The sequence below is a fragment of the Budorcas taxicolor genome, chromosome 7, assembly GCF_023091745.1.
Source record: "Budorcas taxicolor isolate Tak-1 chromosome 7, Takin1.1, whole genome shotgun sequence".
In the NCBI taxonomy this organism is placed as follows: domain Eukaryota; kingdom Metazoa; phylum Chordata; class Mammalia; order Artiodactyla; family Bovidae; genus Budorcas; species Budorcas taxicolor.
Window position 1 is genome coordinate 37,658,792 of NC_068916.1, and position 22,554 is coordinate 37,681,345.

General features: G+C 37.5%; 1 protein-coding gene across 2 annotated transcripts in view; it reads right to left on the reverse strand.

Annotated features, from left to right (window-relative positions):
• The window catches only part of COMMD10 (COMM domain containing 10), a 179,365-nt gene extending 157,043 nt beyond the window's left edge, over positions 1 to 22,322 (reverse strand). For both annotated transcript variants that reach the window (XM_052643870.1, XM_052643871.1), the window contains exons 1-4: positions 22,270 to 22,322; positions 20,319 to 20,409; positions 13,487 to 13,597; positions 11,837 to 11,992 (exon numbers count right to left, since the gene is read on the reverse strand). In XM_052643870.1, coding sequence (XP_052499830.1) covers positions 11,837 to 11,992; positions 13,487 to 13,597; positions 20,319 to 20,409; positions 22,270 to 22,310 — 399 coding nt within the window. In that variant the 5' untranslated portion in view covers positions 22,311 to 22,322. The remainder of the gene's footprint in view (positions 1 to 11,836; positions 11,993 to 13,486; positions 13,598 to 20,318; positions 20,410 to 22,269) is intronic.
• Positions 22,323 to 22,554: the final 232 nt, after the last annotated feature.

The window sequence follows — 22,554 nt, forward strand, 5'->3', positions numbered from 1 at the left end:
AATAAAAAACAACCTCTACCTAACAAATGGACTTCCCTGGTGGCTCAGACGGTAAAGAATCTGCCTGCAATGTGGGAGACCCAGGCTCGATCCCTGGGTTGGGAAGATCTCCTGGAGAAGGGAATGGCAACCCAATCCAGTATTCTTGCCTAGAGAATTCCATGGACAAAGGAGCCTGGTGGGCTATAGTCCATGGGGTCGCAAAAGTCGGACATGACTGAGCGACTAACACCTAACACCACACACAAAAATGAACTCTAAATGGATCACAGACCTAAATGCAAGTGCTAAAACCATCAAACTTCTAGAAGAAAACATGAAAAGAAAACCTCTGTGATCTTAGGACAGGCAAAGATTTTAGAGAGAGCCATTGAAGAATGAACCATAAAAGAAAAAACTATAAACTGGACTTCATCAAAACTAAAAATTCTGTCCTTCAAAAGTCACCATTAAGAAAAAGGCAAGCCACAGACTAATAAAATATTCACAATACGTATACCTAACAAAGGACTTGTATTCAAACTATATAAAGAATCCTTACCACAATAAGACAAAAAAATCTCTACAAAAACAGGCAAAGATTGGAATATATAATTCATAAAAGAAAACAAATCGATCAATAAACACATTAAAAGATATTCAATCTCCTTATCCCATTAAAATGCTAAAATTTTAAAGAATGGCAATACCAAGTGTTGGCCAGGATGTGAAAAAATTGCTGGCTGGAATGTAAAACAGCATAACTTCTTTGGAAAACTCTTTAGCAGTTTCCTCATAGTTAAATACACACTGACCCTACAACTCAGTCAATCCATCCCTAAGAAATTACTCAGGCAAACTGGAGAAGGCAATGGCACCCCACTCCAATACTCTTGCCTGGAAAATCCCATGGACAGAGGATCCTGGTAGGCTGAAGTCCATGGGGTCGCTAAGAGTCGGACACGACTGAGCGACTTCACTTTCACTTTTCTCTTTCATGCACTGGAGAAGGAAATGGCAACCCACTCCAGTATTTTTGCCTGGAGAATCCTGGGGACCGGGGAGCCTGGTGGGCTGCCATCTGTGGGGTCGCACAGAGTTGGACACGACTGAAGTGACTTAGCAGTAGCAGCAGCAAAGTGAAAATATATGCCCATAAAAAGATATGTATGAGAATATTAACAGATTTATTCAAAATAACCCCAAACTGAAAACAGTACAAATACCATCAACAGGTGAATGGATAACAAATTGTGATATATTCATATAATAGAATACCATGCAATAAAAAATACCAACCCACAATTTAAAAAAAAGAACAAACTATTAACACATTCAACAATAAAAATGAACCTCAAAATCATACTCAGTGGAAAAAGCCAGAGAGAAGTACATGTATATGATTCCATGGATTAAAAATCCAACAAAACATCATCAAGCAAATCGCTGGTTTCCTGGGGCCAGGGTTAGAGGAAGAAAGAACTGCCAAGGAGCACGAAGTAACTTTTGAGAATGATGAAAAGCTCTGCCTTTCGATTATGACAATGATATCACAGATATACCTCTATCAAAATTCACTGAACACTACAATTAAAAGGATATAGATTATACTATATAAATTATAACGTATTACTGCAAGGAGATCAAACCGGTCAATCCTAAAGGAAATCAGCCCTGAATTCATTGGAAGCTGACGCTCCAATACTTTGGCCACCTGATGGGAAGAACTGACTCACTGGAAAAGACCCTGACGCTGGGAAAGATTGAAGGCAGGAGAAGGGGACAACAGAGGACAAGATGGCCGGATAGCATCACTGACTCAATGGACATGAGTTTGAGCAAACTCCAGGAGATAGAGAAGGGCAGGGAAGCCTGGCGTGTTGCAGTCCCTGGGGTCACAAAGAGTCAGACACGACTGAGCAACTGAACAACAACACGCAACATTATTTCTTAAGAGACGATGAAATATACGAAAAGCTGTAACAGAGGACTGTATAGGTGCATTCAGAGAACACTTCAACCTCCGTGCCATCCTTTAGTCATTGGCAAGAAGAGAAGGCAATAAGCTTCAAAGAAGCCCCACTACTACTAGCTTCCCTGAGAAAGAATTCTACGCTGTAACATCTATAAGCATGCAAAGACAAGGTCAGGATCTCACAGATGACTACTATGCGATTCAGTATTGACATCATAAGAGGTATAAATGCTTCATTACAAATATCGCAACGTAGGGATACTCTCTAATCTATACCCTCAAGTTTAGATGCTACCGAAGTCAACATAGCATCACTGCTAGGCTGGTATGAAACTTAAAACTATATTCCTTGACTCACAGACTTGGCCAAAATACCTAACTGGTCATCATATCCAAGTTATAAGGTGACGAGGGAAAACGTCAATGAATTATCTTTCAGCCTGTTTTCCACCTCTGCATTCCATGAATATATGAACACAACAGTACAAGATTGAGGACACTGAAATGTCATTCAACTAATGCTCTCACTATTGGCACACTCTGCAAAAGTACATCAATTCTATTTAGCAAGAGCACATCTTTGAATACTATGACATAAGACTAATTTTGCTAATAGCCCAGTTCTTTGTCATTAGTAAAATCTTTATTTAATTTGTTAATGGCTCTGGTTTTAGTCAATTATTTATAAAGCATAGAACACATTTCTGTTTCAAATTAGACTGATTAAGGGTCTTTTAGATCTAAAATTCTTTAAACTGATTGCTGCAGCAACAGCTAATGACATCACCTTTTTTCCCCTGGAGAATTTTCATTCCAAGCTAAAGCAATTCGTATTATATACATTCCCACTTTTAAAGAGGAAAAATATAAATGGCTGAATATAGTTTCCAGTGAAACTCAAGAATCATGAAATAAATGAACCACAAAAAGTTTCAAGTACAACCAAATGAAAACACAAAAGAGCACTAGGAAATACAAAATATAATCCACACCCTTCTCTCTTCACTGTTCTTTCCTCCACCTACAGACACAGATATCCCTCTTTAAAAGAAAACCTTATACACAGAACTTCAAAATAGCACAATTTGTAAAAGCAGGGGTACTATCCATTTATTCAGTCAACAACCAATTTTTGAGAACCAAGTCCCAAGGGTCATTTAAAGTAGTGAAAATACAGTAGGGAACAAAACAGACAAAAATTCCTGTCCTTCTGGAGTTTATAGTTTAGTAGTAGAGACTGACAATTTAAAAAAATAAATAAATAAGCAAGCACAAAGCACAGTGGGTCAGATAAGAATAATAAGTATGATAGAAAAAAATGAAGTAAGAGATTACCATAAAGATAGAAGCACTTTTCACTATGATGATTACAAGAAGGCTCACTGATAAAACATGATATTTGAGCACAGGGCTGAAAAAGATAAGGAAGCCAACCACATGAACACCCAAGAGCTTCTGAAGTAAAAAGAATAAAATTACCCCAAGTGAGCCAGGTGAAGGTCAACAAGATAGCAGACCAAGGGGAGTTTACTGATCATATAGGGTCTGAAAGGCAATTGTAAGAACTTCGACTTCTATCATAAGCAACATGGAAAGACTGGTGGATGTGGAAGAGAGGAGGGACAGAATAAGACTTACAATTTAAAAGAAGCATTTCTGGAGTTCCTACTCTGATAATGGTAGGAAATAGTTTATATGACATAACCTTCCCTTGCAAATAAAAAGTACAACCTCTAAACAAGCTAGTTCAAAAAGAGACTTGAAGGCACTAGAGAATGACTAAAGCAAGCATAAGTTAAAGGGAAGGGATCCACACAACATGACAGATTCACATTTCTTTGCCTTTTCATATTTTTATGACTTTTCCCAATCCATGCAGCATGGGGTGGCTGAAACTCAAATAGAAAGCCTTAGATTTGGCTAAAGGGGTCAATCACCCACTTCCTAGACATTTACTCAAGGGAAATGAAAACATATGTCCACAAAAAGACTTGTACACAAATGTTGTTAGTTACTCAGTCATGTCTGACTCTGTGTGACCCCATGGACTGTAGCCTACCAGGCTCCTCTGTCCATGGGATTTTCCAGGCAGGAATACTAGAGTGGGTTGCCATTTGTTAACAGTACTCTTATTCATAATAGCCAGAAGCTGGAAACAATCCAAAAGTCCATCAACAGGAGTACAGATAAACAAATTGATTTCATACAAGGAAATATTACTCAGCAACAAAAGAATTACTGATACAAGTAACAACACAAATGAATCCAAAATAACATTATGTTGAGAGACACTATACAGACACATTTATTTAAATTCATTTATACTATTAATAAGACTAAGAACAGAAAAAAATTTTTTTAGTGATGGAAAGTGAGTATGAAGGTGGAGAGAATTAAAACTGGACTCGTTTCAGGTGATGAAAATTTTCTGTTTTGATAAGAATAATCATTAAAAGGGCATATGTAAGTTCTGAAATTCATCAAACTAAACATTTAAAATATCTGCATTTTTTGCAGGTAAATTATATTTCAATAAAAAACAGCAAATGAATATAGGAGCATTTAAACCTCACAAACATTGGCGTTCAGTCAATTCCAGCACATGGAAAAATTATGGCTTTCTTTTGATTCTTAACATGTCAACAACTAAAGTAACAAAGAGGCAGAAATCTGACTTGTGAATGGATATAATTACAACAAAATACCTCTCCTATAAATGCAGATGATAATGTTAAGAAGCATTTAAATCTTGAAAAAGGACTTCCCTGATGGTCCAGTGGTTAAAAATCTGCCTTCCGGTTAAGGGGTGCCTGTATGTTTCATCGCTCAGCGTGCCCAACTCTTTGCAACACAATGGACAGTAGCCATTCAGGCTCCTCTGTCCATGGGATTTTTTCAGGCAAGAATACTGAATGAGTTGCCATTTCCTACTCCAGGGGATCTTTCTTCCTGACCCAGGGATCGAACCATGTCTTCTGCATCTCCTGCACTGGCAGGTGGATTCTGGACGCGGGTTCAGTTCCTGGCCTGGGAACTCAGATAACAGATGCCGCAGAGCAAGCAGGCCAGGGCACCACAGCTACCGAGCCCATGCGCTGCGACTAAGATCCAGTGCAGCCAATGCGTCCATACATCTTGAAAACAGCGCTCAGATATGCATTCACAGCTGTATGTTTAGATCTGGCTCTATGAAGTATGCTTTTTCTGTTCTCTTTACAGTAAAGCCCTTCACCCATTCTTAGAATTCCAAAAAGAAATGAAACAAGAATACTAAAGAAAATAATAAAACTAAAAGAATGCATCAAATTTTTAAAAGGTCAAATCAAAATTTCTAATTTCTTATACTGCATTTAAAAAACTGATATTTAACAGTTAATAAAGCAAACAATTAGTTGCTATACTTAACAGTGAAGTAAATCTTACTACAATGGCTTAAACAGAATTTTTTAAAAGACTACTTAGGAACATTATTATCTTAAGAACATTACCTATCCACTTTTAAATGCAGGTTTCTCAAGAACATGAGAGAAGACATGATGAATTTTCACTATATAATGAGATGAGTAAATATTATAAATAAATTTGTCATATAATTGGTAAAGTTAAGAACACTATTAACAGGAAAAGAAAATCACATTACACACATTTTGAGCATTCCAAACAAATACAACTGTCAAATATATCGTGAAAAACTCCCTAATAAATATACAACTGCATTTTAAGAAAAAGAATCAGTACATGTAGGCTTTAAAGAGCAGGCTACTTACAGTGCTAAAAATATGCCTTATATATAGTTCTCATTATCAAATCTATTACTGAGGAACAGGTGAACTCTAATACAAAAAATATTTTTTTTTAATCATAAAACAACACAATTATTTTCCTTAAGGTCTCAGAAAAAAAAAGAGATGTGTGTCAATAATATTTGACATATAGGTTACATTTTGTATAGTAGCAATATACATAAAGAAACTCTTACCAGAATTTTAGGACTAAAATTAAACACAGTATTCAAGTTCTGTCTGAAAGAATACTCATAATTTAATAAATCTGTTACCACACAAGCACTGTAACAAAAATTAAACAGCAAACCCTGGTAGAAGGACACTGCTAACATAATCAAAACTGGTGAAAGAGGGAAGAATATAAATTCCACTAAGCTGTGGTAACATTTCAGTCTCTGAAGAGGTTAAGACAAAGTGTATTTAAAAAAAAAAAAAGGAGATGGGATAAAATTTAAAAATCCTTTTAATCATATCCTGCAAAAAGCTATCAGATTAATTTTCAATCTGCTTCTCACTTATCAGATTTAAGTAACAGAGATGAAAAGAGGTGTTTTTTAAAACTGAATTAAAAATAAGCTCTTTTTGATTTTTTAGCTTGTTATTTAATTGAATCTGACTCTCTCTGAATTGATAATTACTTATACAGCTGTTCCACTGCAAGCAAGGCACAGACAGTTCATGAGACCCTCTAAGTTACTATAAAACAACAATCAGTCTGTAAATACGACCTTTGCCCATTGTAAACTACTGCCATATATTTTTGTTATAATTTAAATGACATGATTTATTTTCATCTATGGCTATTTTAGTCACCATATCCTAAATAGTCATCAGGGCAAAAAAAAAAAAAAAGAAAGATAATATTATAGCTGCAAGAGATGCCATGACATAAAAGGAACAAGGCTTAATTAAGAAAGGGGCCAATCTGATTACCATCTCAGCCTCACCATGGACCACTCGGGTTAACACAGTTAAGGCACACTTTCAAGTCTTATTCTTTTTCAAAAATACAAAACACACACCTACTGTGTAAACCACAGTGCGTAATGCCTGACAGAAAAATTCTGCTGCTAACATCTAGATGGAAGAATAACACGGTGGTTTAGAAATGTTAACTACTTTGTCAAATCCCAACTCTACCACTTATTTAGCAGCGTGACCGTGGATCAGTTATTTAATCTAAGTCTCAGTTTAATTTTAAAGATAAACTAGAACTATTAATGAGTTTTACAAGCTATTACTATAAAGCACTGAGTAGAATATTTGGCCCACAATAAACACAAGAGATGTTTGCTATTATTATACAATCTTAATTAAGCATTGAAAGCATTAAAATAATGCACTGATATTAGCTATCCTCTCATATACTCTGTATTGGCAAAAGGTAATTTTCCACATTCTCAGGGACCAAGGTACAATTAATCATGCTCTTCCAACTATTTTTTTCCATATTTTGTATGACAACTAATCAAATCACTTCTTAAGACAGAAGTTAATGTAATGTAACATAACACAGGGGAGAAATATTATTCTTTAAAGAGTAACAAACTATCATCCAGAAGATATTAAACAATGACTTACTATTGGAAGTGAAAAAAAAGAGTCCTAAGGTGAGCTCACGGAGGACAGAAACCTCCCATGGAGAAGAAGGGCAAGAGCTCGCTTGATCTTGATTTTCAGTATGAATAAAGACCCTGAAAGCAGAGCTTCACATCCTTCTGACCTTTGGGGTTTTAAGCAGGAAGTGTCAGAAAAGTTAACACAGGGATAACTGGCTTGCAGTGGCTAAGCATTCACAGTAATGTCGTTTTTTGATTCTTCTTTGTCAGCTCTTCCTATCACTGAGAGGCAGGATTCATCAAGTGTTGGATTGTTCACTCACTTACATGGAACGTGAGTTGGGCTTAAACTGCTGTGAGATAGGTAAATTTTACTCGACTAATGATGTGCTGTTGCCATAGTAACCCTGCTCCGTAGGAGAGGAACCACAGGTTCAGACATTTGACGTACGCACTTGGCTGAAGAGCCAATGGGGGAAGCCACCATCTGTAGGATTATGATCACTTCTAAGTCAGAATCCCACCCCAGGTCAATTGATATGGCTGCACCCTGGGAGCCTCAGTCATCCTAAGCAAGCCGGTCTCCACACCCAGCATCCCTCGGGGCAGAGTGTGCCACACTGCACGTCGGGACTGGGGTCTGGTGTGGACAGACCTTCATCGTGGGACACACGGAATGGCCAGAAAGCTGGCCACCCCCTGGCCCATCAACACCCATGCATTCATGGGCAACTTGGTGCTAAACCACCTGTAGCTGACCTGCTTCTAGGTCAGGGTTTCATACCTAGGACAGCAGCTCCCTCATTGTGACCTATTTAAAGTCAGCCCTTGACACAAGGTTTTGTAAAAAATAAAAAATAAAATAAAATAAAAACACTTTTAACTATACAAGTATACTGTATTTATATAAATACAAGAAAGAAAAACAGAAGAAAATTATATAAATATAAAACAGGAAAATATTCAAAGGCAAGTGGAGATTTGTTTTTTTTTAAATAAAGATGTTTAAAAAAAATTTCAGGAACAAAGAATGGAAAACAAAATCTGGATAAACCTTTAAAATAGGATAGGAGAAAGCAGGAATTTAAATGATGAAAAATGATGCAGTGATATGGAACTTCACATCCTTCTTGAGAGCTCCTGAATGCAGAAGTCAACAAAAAGAAAAGGAAAGGAATGAAAACAACACAGGGGCATTTCGTAAAAACCCACAGCTAGTGTCTTACTTATGGTGACACACTGAATGCCTTCTCTCTAAAATCAGAAACAAAGAACAATGAAGTTCAAAGTTACCAACCCTGTTCAACATCGTGCCAGAAGTCCTAGTCAGTGCAACAAGGGAAGAAAAACAAAAGTTTAACAAACAGGAAAGGAAGAAAGAAAACTCTCTCTTCATGGACAATCTGACTATAGAGAAAAATCACAAGGAAAACAACAAAAAAACTGCTGTAACTAAATAGTAAGTTTACAAAGGTCTTGAATACAATAACAATAAACAAAAATCAAAAATCAACTGTGCTTCTATACACTAGCAATAAACAATGGAAACCCAGATTTTTAAATCAGTACCATTTACAACCACTCCAAAGTGGGGGGGGGGGGGGGGAAGGGGGAGGGTTAAGAGTGTTCAACTCTAACAAAAATGGAGATATACTCAATACTGTTAAGAAGTCATTTCTCTACAAAGTGATCTATAAATTAAACATCAGTTCAGTGCAGTCGCTCAGTCGTGTCTGACTCTTTGCGACCCCATGAATCGCAGCACACCAGGCCTCCCTGTCCATCACCAACTCCTGGAATTTACCCAAACTCATGCCCATCGAGTTGGTGATGCCATCCAGCCATCTCATCCTCTGTCGTCCCCTTCTCCTCCCACCCTCAATCCTTCCCAGCATGAGGGTCTTTTCCAATGAGTCAACTCTTCGCATGAGGTGGCCAAAGCACTGGAGTTTCAGCTTCAGCATCAGTCCTTCCAATAAACACCCAGGACTGATCTTTAGGATGGACTGGTTGGATATCCTTGCAGTCCAAGGGACTCTCAAGAGTTTTCTCCAACACCACAGTTCAAAAGCATCAATTCTTCGGCTCTCAGCTTTCTTCACAGTCCAACTCTCACATCCATACATGACCACTGGAAAAACCATAGCCTTGACTAGACAGACCTTTGTTGGTAAAGTAATGTCTCTGCTTTTTAATATGCTATCTAGGTTGGTCATAACTTTCCTTCCAAGGAGTAAGCATCTTTTAATTTCATGACTGCAATCACCATCTGCAGTTCTCAATAAAAATTCCAGAGGGTTTTTTGCAGATATTTTTTTAAAAAGGTTTTCATTAAAAGGTAAAGAAACTAGCATACCCAAAACAATTATCAAAAGGAACAAAGTTAGCAGATTAACAATACTTGATTTTAAGACTTACAACAAAGCTATAGTAATTATGGCAGCATGATACCAGCATAAAGACAGACAAACAGATCAATGAAACCAAAAAGAGAGTCCAGAAAGAGACACACAAATATGTCAAATGATTTTTGATAAAAGAGTTAAGGTAATTCAATAACAAAAGGATGTTATCAATAATTGCACTGAAACAAATGAAACATTCATAGCAGAAAAATATAAGAACTTGGACCTATACCTCATATCCTACATAAAATTAACTCAAAATGGATATTAGACTTGAATGTAAAACACAAAACACTTAGAAGAAACACTATAAAACACTTAGAAGAAAAAAAACAGGAAACTTTTTGAGACACTGCATTATGCTACAAATTCTTAGATCCAAAACCAGAAGCAGTATTAATAAAAGAAAAAAATGATAAATCAAACTTCTTCAGATTCTATAGCTTTTACTTTGCAAAAGATACTATTAGAAACTGAAAAGGAAAGCTATAGACTAGGAGAAAATAACTGCAAATTACGTTATCTGGCAGAGGACTTAAAAATTCACAAAACTCAACGGAAAGAAATCAAACACCCTCTACAAATTGTAACACCCAAAAAACCAAGAACAAAACGAAAACCCATGCATTTTGATATGCTGGGATTTACACTTATAATTGTCCTTTATATTTATATTACTATGATTCTTTTTCTGTCATAATGTAGAAATACAGTTACATAAAAGATCTAAACAGACACTTTACCAAAGAAGCTCTATGGAAGACAAGTAAGTACATAAAAAGATCATCATAATTTGTTACTAGGGATATGTAAATTAAAAACACAAGATACCATTACAAACCTAATTGAATAGCTTTAATACAAACTGATGATATCAAATGCTGACAAGGATTTGGAACTACTGGAACTCTCATATAATGTTGATGAAAATGAAAACTAATACCAAACCTTCACAAATAATTCCAGAAAATAAAAGAGGAAAGGGGAACTCACTTTGTGAGGTCAGTATTAACCAGATGCCAAAAAAGACATCACAGGAAAACTACAGATCAATATCCCGCAGGAACATAGATCTTTACCAAAATATTAGTAAAGCAAATACAGCAATATACAACCAGGATTATATACCAAAACCAAGTTAAATTTATCCCAAAAATACAAAGATGGTTGAAAATCTGAAAATCAATTATGTAAAACAACATATTAATAGAAAAAGGGGCAAAATCTGTATGATCATCTTAATCTCCATCAAGAGTAACTTGGAGTTTCCCAGGTGGTGCTAGCGGTAAAGAGCCCGCCTGCCAATGCAGGAGACTTAAGAGATGCTGGTTTGATTCCAGGGGCGGGAAAATCCCCTAGAGGAGGGACGGCAATGCACTCCACTATTCTTGCCTGAAGAATCCCATGGACAGAGGAGGCTGGTAGCCTATCGTGCATAGGGTCACAAAAAGTCAGACATGACTGAAGCGACTTAGCACGCACACACACACGCAGAGGTTATTAAGGAGCTTTGTGATACTGCTATAATTTTACATTTTTCCCAGAGTTCATTTTGCTTACTATTGGCTATTCAACAAATGCTGAGCACTTTCCGCATACAAGGCATTCTGCTAGGCCCTAATACCAACACACAAAAATAAATAAGCATGTGATTCAGTAATAATAAGTCTGGGACTTCCCTGGTGGTCCAGAAGCTAAGACTCTAAGCCCTCAACTAAGGGGGCCCTGGTATGATCCCTGGTCTGGGAACTAGATCCCACAACTAAGAGTTTGCATGCTGCAACTAAGACCTGGCACAGTCAAATAAATAAATAAATACTTTTTAAAATTATAGTAAGTCTTATACATAAGATACACAGTTAACAGAATAACCAACTCTGACCAAGGACTCGGAAGGAAAAAAAGGTGTCATTCCTATCCGAAAGTTATAGAAGCATATTTGAAATTGGCAATTAAAAGTAAATCACATTGTGGTAGCGAATATGCATGGAAATACTTTTATAGGAATATCATATACATACTTTCTATTGCCTGATTTACCTCTTTACAAAAATTATCACTTTAAAAACTTTAGGTATAGTAATTTATGCCATTCATTACTGAAAAATATCCTTTGAGTAATATATCCTGTACCTTGTGGGGAGCAAGAATCCTCTGCCTGAATTTTTCAATCATTTCTTGACCCATAGAAGACCAAGCACTGGCAAAAGCTTCTGCTTTGTCTTGTCCAAGATGAATGCTCTCTAACTGCTGCTGCAAAGCAGCTGGCTTCACGTTGTGATACACCGCCTAGTAAAGAGGAAAAAAGCTACATATATCCCTAATGCTCACACAGAGATCCTGAGCTATAATTAAATGCAACATTACTTCAAATGCTTTAAATTTTTAAAAATTTTATATTTCTATTGCATACATTTTTTATTATTTTACAAATAACAATATACACAACCAAAGGTGGAAAATTCAGAATTAAAGGGCCCAAATTATTCACACTGAACTTCATTTTTGCCTGTGGTTTAAGTAATACTAAATCTACTTATCAGAAAAACTTCTTTGCTCCAGTTATGTAAATGGCATCCTAGTTAAAATTTAATTTCCTTATTTCACTTAATTATTTCAAATAAGTACACAGTGGTTTTGTTTCCCAACTAACGCAATTTTTCCAAGAAACACTTTCTCAAAACCATCTTCATCTACCAACTTCCCAGGTAAATACATAATAAAAAATTGAAAACTTTTTTCATAGCGATACCTGTTCTATTTTTTACATTACGATGAAACAATTTTCTCATAAACCCCATGCTGTTCTGTCTGGTCTGGTTATCCTTTTCTTCTACGGAAGGTCCACCAAGGACAAGAACACAGTCATCTTTATGATCTGCAATCTGTATAAGTCTGCATGTAGTAGAGCCTAGCATTTTGTCCTCAACAGTATCTGTTCACTAGAATGCCCAAAAGCTGCAGTACTGTTCAAATTTTTATTTCACAAGTGTATTCTTCTACTTAATCAAACAACAGGAATTTATTAAGAATCTACTTTTAGATTCTTAATAGATTTAGCCTAGCAATGTGCTACAATGCACCAAAAATGTGATCCTAGCCCCCCACAAATTCAAAACCTCGTGAAGGAGATGTAACTGACATACATGAAATAATGAAAAGACTAACAATGGGCTCAACCATGATGAGCCAAGCATAAAAGGAATCAAAATAAGGGGAGGACTGCGAGTATAAGGGGTCCAGGCTGCAGCGGGAGGAGATGTGATCTGAAGGGAACTTAAACAATGAACTGAATTTAGATGTAAAGAAGGGATGCAGAAGGGCAGCTCAGTAGGAAGAAATACTATAACAAAATGTCCTTTGACAACTATTTCTTTTCTAAATGTTTTAGTTATCATCCTAGTCAAATAAATTCTCAAAATCAATTATTAAATTTCTTAAATAAAATGTGTGCATTTTTCCAAATTACTATACCAAGTAACAATAAATTTAAATCTTTTTCAACTGTCTCAAGTCAGTGAAGTCTTGATTCATAATGTCAAATATTAATACTTTACTCATGCTATTCAACACTAAGACAGTGTTGTAGAATGCAATACCATGAGAAAAAAAAACACACACATTCAAATACTTTTTACCACATCAAAATTTTTGATAAAACATATTCACAGCTTTTACCTATACACTTTAGAAAAATAAGCTAAAATGCAATAGATGTCACAGCAACACAAACATGTAGTAAATAAAAATCATGGTTAGGCCGTTTGGGGGCAATAAAAATACCTGTTCTAAAATGAATGATATTGTTTCAAGAACTAGGTGAAGATCTTGCTTCTCTAGAGAAAATGCAACTTGAAGTTTTTCTTCCTCTTCTTCACTGAAACTACTTTCAGCCTACAACACAAAAAGCAACCTATTAGCATACATTCAGGTATTCAAAATTCAGATACTGAACAGAGGATTCATTTATTCATATGAAAATGAGAACTTGAAAGAAAAAAGTAAATTCATCATTGAAACAAACTGATGTGTCTGTAAATTTCAATATCTTAAAATCACAGAACAGTTCATTATTTGGATCTTGCCAAACAAATTTCATTTTTAAAAAAAAATCTTAAGTTCTATGATTTATAGGAGGTGGAAAATAATAACATGAAAAACAGACATTTAGAAAATACAATACTACAAAGTAAAGCCCTAAAATGTTAAGAATTTACTGTTGTTCAGTGGCTAAGTCATGTCCAACTCTGGCACCACATGGACTGCAGTATGCCAGGCTTCTCTCACCTTCACCATTTCCCAGAGTTTGCCCAAACTCACGTCCATTGAGTCAATGATGCCATCCAACCATGTCATCCTTCGTCACCCCCTTCTCCTCCTGCCTTCAGTCTTTCCCAGCATCAGGGTCTTCCCCAATGAGTCAGCTCTTCACATCAGGTGGCCAAAGTATTGGAGTTTCAGCTTCAGCATCAGTCCTTCCAATCAATATTCAGGACTGATTTCCTTTAGGATTGACTGCTTTGATCTCCTTGCTATCCAAAGGACTTTCAAGAGTCTTCTCCAGCACCACACTTCGAAAGCATCAATTTTTCAGTGCTCAGCCTTCTTGATGGTCCAACTCACATCCGTGCATGACTATTGGACTACTGGAAAAACTATAGCTTTGGCTAGATGGACTTTTGTCAGCAAAGTGATGACTCTGCTTTTTAATCTGCTATCTAAGTTGGTCATAGCTTTTCTTCCAAGGAGCAAGAGTCTTTTAATTTCATGGCTGCAGTCACCATCTGCAGTGATTTTGGAGCCCAAGAAAATAAAGTCTGTCACTATTCTCATTTTTTCCCCATCTATTTGCTGTAAAGTGATGGGACTGGACGCCATGATCTCAGTTTTTTGAATGCTGAGTTTTAAGCCAGCTTTTTCACTCTCCTCTTTCACCTTCATCACTCACTTGTAACACTATAAATCAACTATACTCCAATATAAAATAAAATCTTTTAAAAAATAAATAAAACATTGTGAAGGAGAGCACCTTCTCTGTAATAATACTAACCAATTATAATGGGTCCCAGCAACTTTTCTAAGAATCCAAGCAAAATCTTCATTTAAGAGAATAGTATTTTGAGATAGAAAATACCTGGGAGTTCCTTTCCCTTGTTAGCTCTTTCTTTCCTCCCCTGAACACACCTCAAAACCTCTCCCCATATATGACCTTACCCAGCATTAAGCCCCTGTCAGCATTTATAAGTGGCAGGATTAAAGAGATAAAATCCATTAACCTTAAGAACCTTTATCTACATCCTCCATTACCTACCACCAAGATTCCCATCAGATAGAGAGGTGGCAACTAGTTTGAGCCTTAGTATTATTCTGTTAAAAGTCAATGGATTAAGGGATGCAGCAAAAGCAGTTCTTAGATAGAAGTTCACAGTGATACAGGCCTTCTTTAAGAAATAAGAAAACTTTCAAATTAACAACCTAACCCACCACCTAACAGAATTAGAAAAAGAAGAACAAAATGTAAAGTCAGCAGAAGGAAGGAGCTAATAAAGATCAGAGAGAAAATAAATAAGAAAATTTTTTTAAATAGAAAAAAAAATCAGTAAAACCAAGAGTTGGTTCTTTGAAAGGGTAAACAAGATTTACAAACCTCTGGCCAGGCTCACCAAGAAGAACAGAGAGAAGACCCAAATAAACAACATAAGAAATCAAAGAGAGAAATCACAACTGTTACCGCAGAAATACAAACAAGTAAAACAAACAAATAGGACAGGGAAGCCTGGCATGCTGCAGTCCATGGGGTCGCAGTGTTGGACATGACTTAGCAACTGAACAACAAAACACATTTACTGAGTATTGTCTATGCACTACACAGATGGTTCGTGTCCTCCGGTGTACTATGCTCTAGTTAGAAAGACCTTACCAACAAACAATGATTCCACTAATTTCCATTTTAATGAGTTCTGCAAAAGAATGGGTTACTACAAGAGTACACATAAATCAAGAAATCTTTTTGATAGTTGTAATATTTTCGAAAACTTACACATTGCACGCATTACTTTCATAAGCAATATGTGAAAAACAGAAGTGAAGCATCTGAGTACAGCCTCATGGCTAGTCTTTCTTCCATTTCCAAAATAATCTCCTTGATCCAAAGACTGGTTTTTCACACATGAAAAATGTACACTATTAGAACTGCTTTCAAATAAAAATACTTTATCCCCACATACCAAAAACAACTTTCCCAGTTGCTGCCTCTCCCCAGCAGCTTCATGGAGAAGTTTCAGAAGTATCATGAGTCCCTGCCTTGACAGCTTAGGATGAGATACAAAATTACAACTGCATTCTTGTAGTGAAGCAGCAGTGAGGTGAAGCTTAGAACTCTTAGAAGTGCAGCTCAGAACTATCACATTTTTGGTTTGGGAAGGTCAGTCACCGGAACTCCATCCTTTACTATTTTCTGACTAAGAAAAGCATGAACCCAATTTGGCTAAAATGTCAGTCACTTACCTCAAGACCAGTGTTTTGATTTTAAAGTTCCAGAGTTTCTGTGACTACCACATACCTTCTTGAAATAATGACCTACAGTACCAGAGTTTTATCAATATAAGGAACAGAATAACAGTATTACTCACATATAATCACTGAAACACATGTTGCATTAAATTCAGTGGATATGTACAATCTAACTTCCAAGTGTGTCTGATTCCTTTTAACATACACCAAATGAGGTGTTTTTGACAAAATATAGATAGTGACTGGGCACACAGAAAAATAAACTTCAGTGTCCTCAATATGTGCAAGAAAGGGAGATTTTTTTTAAAAAGAGAGCAAAAAAAGGAACATTCTCAAGATCTTCAGGAGCATTATATTAATAAAGTGGTTTGGAGTTAAGGAGAACAAGGGAACATTTATCTCCCCCCAGTCACTACTACATGAGATATACACCCTTAAAATAAGGTGGAGCTTAAAATATGTGAACAGAACAACAAATGCAGAATACAGCTACAAAACAAAGTTCCAAACACATATTCAACATCTTGATCTAACAACAACCCTGGGCAGATAAACATTAAATGTAAGTCATGGTATTTGCTTCTGAACAGCAGCAGGCTAACTTCTTCCTCTATACCAAAAGTAACCCACACATATCTGGGCACTGAAAAAGTTAAAGAGATATATTCATTTTTATCCTCTCAATGGGAGAAAAATTTAAGGCCCAGGTTTATAAAATCAGAGATCCAAGAAACTTAACTTTTTAATGGAAAGTGGATGTTAATTTTCTATATATTTAAAAAGCATACACCATAAACACAGAACATAGAACTTCCCTGTAGCTCATACGGTAAAGAATCTGCTTGCAATGCAAGAGATTGGGAAGATCCTCTGGAGAAGGGAATGGCAACCCACTCCAATATTCTTGTCTGGAGAATCCCATGAACAGAGGAGCCTGGTGGGCTACAGTTGATGGGGTTGCAAAGAGTCGGACACAACTGAGCAACTAAGCACAGCACACATAAACATATATATATATATACAGGTAAAAAGGAAAACCAATAGCTAAAAAGAATAAGCACTATATGGACTGACAAGGAAAGATTTCTGGTATAAGTGATAAGTGGAAAAGGTAAACAGTAGGGCAATACACACAGTACAATGCCACTTATGAAAACATTTATTTAGAAACCAAACAGTTGTATGTGTGTATGCATGCACATACGTGGGCACATCTGTATTTATTAATACTTGAAAAAAAGACCTGGAAAGATAAAAATCAAATCAACAACAAAGACAGCTTCGAGGGAGGTGCGATGGTTTTCTCACATCTGCAGATTCTTTAACACACCTCCATTCAAAAGATGGGAGCCTAAGTTCCTCTTCCTTGAATATGAGTCAGACTGACTGACTGACTTTTAAGAAGAAGAATATAGTGAAAATGAAGTTATGTGATATTCAAGGTTAGGTCATAAAAAGGACAGCACCGTCCTCTCCTGGACCACTCATTCTAGAAGAAGCCAACCTCCACCCGTGTCAGGAGCAAAGGCCCACGTGACAAGGAACCACAGCTGCCGCCAGCTAGCCATATTAGAAGGAAATCCGCCAAGCCCAGTCAACACTTCAGGTAACAACTGCCTCCACCAGAAGCTGGCAGCAATTTCATGAGAACCCCAAGTCAGAGACACCCGGCCAAGCCACTGCTAAATTCTTTACTTAGAGGAGGTGTGAGAGACAATAAATGATTATTGTTGTTTTAAGCTGCTAAATTTGGGGGAAATTTGCAATTCAGCAATAGATAACTAACAGGAAAAAACTAAGGTGGAGAAAGAAGCAAGAGTTAACCAAGGGGCCATTTCAGTTCATCCACACTGTTTAGATGTCTTAAAACAAACACTCATAAACTGTGAAATAGTTTGTTATTAAAACATAAATGTTATTTAAACAATTTAAGCACTCTATTTTGAACTTCAAAGGCACAAAAAGGGCAAATCAAAAAATCCATTCTTTCAACATTTCTTCTTCTTTTTTTTTAAAGAATTCATTTTCTTAACATGCATAATGAGTGAACTAATTCCTCAGAAAGTTATAGAGAATTTCTTCTCTACGAAGGCAGAATATTATCGAAATAATTATAAAGGCAATTGCTTCCCTGGTGGCTCAGCTGGAAAAAATCCGCCTGCAATGAGGGAGACCTGGGTTCGATCCCTGGGTTGGGAAGATCTCCTGGAGAAGGGACGGCTACCCACTGCAGTATTCTGACCTGGAGAATTCCATGGGGTCGCAAAGAGTGAGACACGACTGAGCGACTTTCACTTTCATTTTCAACTCAGAGCATGGCTTTAGAGAGGAGAGAGGCCTTTGGTCCAAAATCCAAGCTCTGACTTTCAAACACAGGCATACACACACACCACCACCGAGGAAGAACATATGGTACTAGTAGTCTGCATACACCGTAATTTAAAGCGTACAAACCTGATAAACTTAAGTTGTAAGAAGTCCTCCAGCTTACATTAAGTATAAAATAAACGCATTTTCAGAGATAAGCTACCCTTTTTCTTTTTTTGTTCAGAGATGGGGTGAATTCTTCTTTGTTCAGGACTGCGCTGCACAGTATTAACACATTTAACATCCCAGGGCATTAAATGCCAGCAGCATCCTAAACACATTGTAACAACAACAAAAATCCTCACACATTTCTATATGCTGGGGTTTACACCTGTAATTGTCCTTTATTTTAATACAAGACCTCTCTATCATAATGGGGAAATATGGTGGTACCCACAAGTCAATCTATCAAATAACTTTTAAAGTTTTAAAAACAATCTTTCTGAAATGTATGGCACCCATTCTAGACTTTTGTAAACAAAGTATATTGGATTACACTGTGTGTTAGTTGCTCAGTCATGTCCAACTCTTTGCGACCCCAGAGACTACCCCACCAGTCTCCTCTGTCCACGGGATTCTCCAGGCAAGAATACTGGTGTAGATTGCCATAACCCTCTCCAGAGGATCTTCCTGACCCAGGAATCAAACCCTGGTCTCCTGCATTGCAAGCAGATTCTTTACCATTTGAGCTACAGGGAAGTCCTATGTTTTTGAAACAGTTTTAAGGAAAAATATACCAAGACATAGGAAAAAAAAAACTTACAGTTACCAAATGGGGATGTGGAGGGAGATAAATTAGGATTTGGGGATTAACATACACAACACTATACATAAAATAGATAAACAAGGACCTACCGCATAGTACAAAGAACTATACTCAACATATTATAATAACCTATAATGAAAGATAATCTGAAAAAGAATACATATATATATCAATAACTTTGCCTTATACTTGAAATATAACATTGTAAATTAACTATATTTTAATTTAAAAAAGGACATATCAATAGGCTTTAACTTGTTTTTTCTCCATTGCCAATAAACTTAGGTGTAAGTAGGTATAAGTTTCATTGTGATGTAACAAATACACCAAATTCCAGAGGCTACAGGTTTTATTTCTCTGAGTGAACAGTTATATTTCAAAGATTCATTTGGATTAGTTTCTTGTAATGAATCAAGTATTTCTTACGTCTGATTTTCATAATTCTTCTAGAACCTGATAAAGAAGTTAACTAAGACTGGTGACCAAGTAGTGAATTACTAATTATCAATACTTTCAAGATAACCACACCCTTGAAATAAAAGTGGAAGAGAGTCTTGCTGGTTGACAGCAAGACTACAGAATTATTTTTAAGAGGAAGAATGAAATCGTACTATCAGAATTTTCCCAAAGCATGTTCCACAGAGTCTTAATCCCAAAATAAATACCATGATAAAACAATTCCATGGTCAAATACATATGGGAAAAAAACACATATGGAAAATTCTGCACACAATAGCCACCTTTAAATATTTACTATTAATGCTACCATAAAATATACTCTGCTAAGTTCCATAATATTTTAAAAAATTATTTTGAATGAAAACAGAACTTCCCAAACTTTTGATCATAGGATATTCATCAAATTTGCTGGAGAACAATACCTTGCAAAAAGTTATTCAAGTGGAAACCTGGATTTGCAGTAGAATCATAAGAACAAATTATAAGCGATAATACTGCAAACATACAAACCTTCAGGTGAAGTTTTTGAAGAATTCGGGTGAGCAGTCGTGGAAATCTTCCTATATCTATTTCATTTATCAGGGACACTGCTTTTTTCATGCTAAAGAAATTCATAAAACAAAGTTTTAAAATATGTTTTCCCCAAGTGGTACTGTCATTGCTCTAAGTACAGTTGACTGTAAGTTTTCATCTCAACAACTGATTGCTATAAAGCTAAGTCTGAGTGAAATAAAGAAAAACAGATGATGTCCAGCAAAGAAGACAGGACATTTCCAAAAGATATCCCATAAGTACCTCTGTTGAAAAGGTCTATTTGGCAAATTTTCTCTTTCTTCTGGGCCAGGCAAACTACTTGGGAAAACTTGTACTCTGTGGGGGACAGTATCAATTTAGGAGTGGGAGTTTATGTATTCATGTAACTCAAAACAGAACTCTGAAAAGAGTGGAGGGAGGGAAGTGGCAGTTACACCAAAAACAGATAAAAAGACTGATGTTTTGCAGATAAGAGAATTTAAAAAAAAAAACATTAACATACAATATCATTCGGGGTCACTAAGTCCCAGTTGTTTTAAAACCCTGCTTAAACTGTAACCAACTTTAAATTATGTGATAAGAACAATTCTACTGCACCACCGCTGGATATGGTTTACTGATGTGGTGTGTTACCCAGGACACTGGTGTGAGAAAAGGAATTGGCTGTCAGAATGCAATCAAAGAAGGAAAAACTTCAAAATGACAACTCTCTTCAAACAGATTCTTCTCGCGTCACAAGATGGGCTTCCCTGGTGGCTCAGACCGTAAAGAATCTACCTGCAATGCAGCAGACCCAGGTTCGACCCCTGGGTTGGGAAGATCCCAACAGAAGGGAATGGCAACCCACTCCAGTATTCCTGCCTGGAGAATTCCATGGACAGAGGAGGCTGGCAGGCTACAGTTCATGGGGTGCAGAGTCGGACACGACTGAGCAACTAACACTATGCACAAAGAAGTTATTCTCCAGACTCAGTGATACTTCTGCACTTTTCTGCATCCACCCACCACGTTCACTATTATTTATCTTTCATTAAATGGAATCATTTTTGCCTAATTTTATTTTAAAGTAGAACTTTATATCACCTAGAGAAGGAAATGGCAACCCACTCCAGTACTCTTGCCTGGAAAATCCCATGGACGAAGAAGCTTGGTGCAGGCCACTCACTGTCCATGGGGTCACAAAAAGTAGGGCACGACTGAGCGACTTCACTTATATCACCACTATAGACCACCGACCTTACCTACCATGCATAGATATGAACTAAATATCTAAATGAACAAAAGGTAAATCAAGGGAAAACAAAAGCAATGTTACCAAATTCTGGTCAGATGCTGTTACCAGCCAAAAAACTCCCGGCCTGGGGCCTATTCGATCTTGATTGAAAAGGTGTATTAACACGTGTTAAGTATTAATGACCACTCAGGACCAATGGGAGAAGGCAATGGCACCCTACTCCAGTACTCTTGCCTGGAAAATCCCATGGACGGAGGAGCCTGGTAGGCTGCAGTCCATGGGGTCGCTAAGAGTCGGACACGACTGAGCGACTTAGCAGCAGCAGCAGCAGGACCAATGGGAGTCTTTCTCATAATCAGAAAGTCTGAAAAGTATTGAAAAAGGAAAGGGAACACCTCGTCACGTGATTTCAGAACTCCTGCAGGATGGCTTGGGTACCAGTGACACCAGCCTCGGGGAACAGTGACAGTGACGAGACACTGACGCACTGACTTCAGCTGTCTGACCCAGTGTAAGCCCACGCAAGTGAACCACGGTGCAGGTGTTGGCGCCCAGGGCCCCGCATTCCCGCGGGGCCCGCACAGCGACTCCGCCGGCCCGGCGCCCCGACCACAGACAGCAGCAGCGTCCTCGGGCCGGCCCTGCCCGCGCCACCCCGGTGACCGCTGTCCCCCCGCGCCCAGCCGGGGCTACCTGGGGCTCTCCCGCAGGATCAGCGCCGCGGACGCCGCCATCCTAGAAGCTCCCTGGCCCCGCCGCTCCAGTCAGATGCTTGGAGCCCAACCAATGGCAGAGGCGGCGGCGGACGGCAAGCCGGAAGGGCCAAGCCGCGCCGGGGCCGCGCCGCTTCGCTGCTGCAGTCCTGGAGGGGCGAAGGGGCGTCCTCAGTCTTCGTACTCCGCGCCACTCTCGCAGTTCCGAGTTAAGGCTGTACACGTATTAATTTACTTATAGTTATATATTTACCTATTTTATATA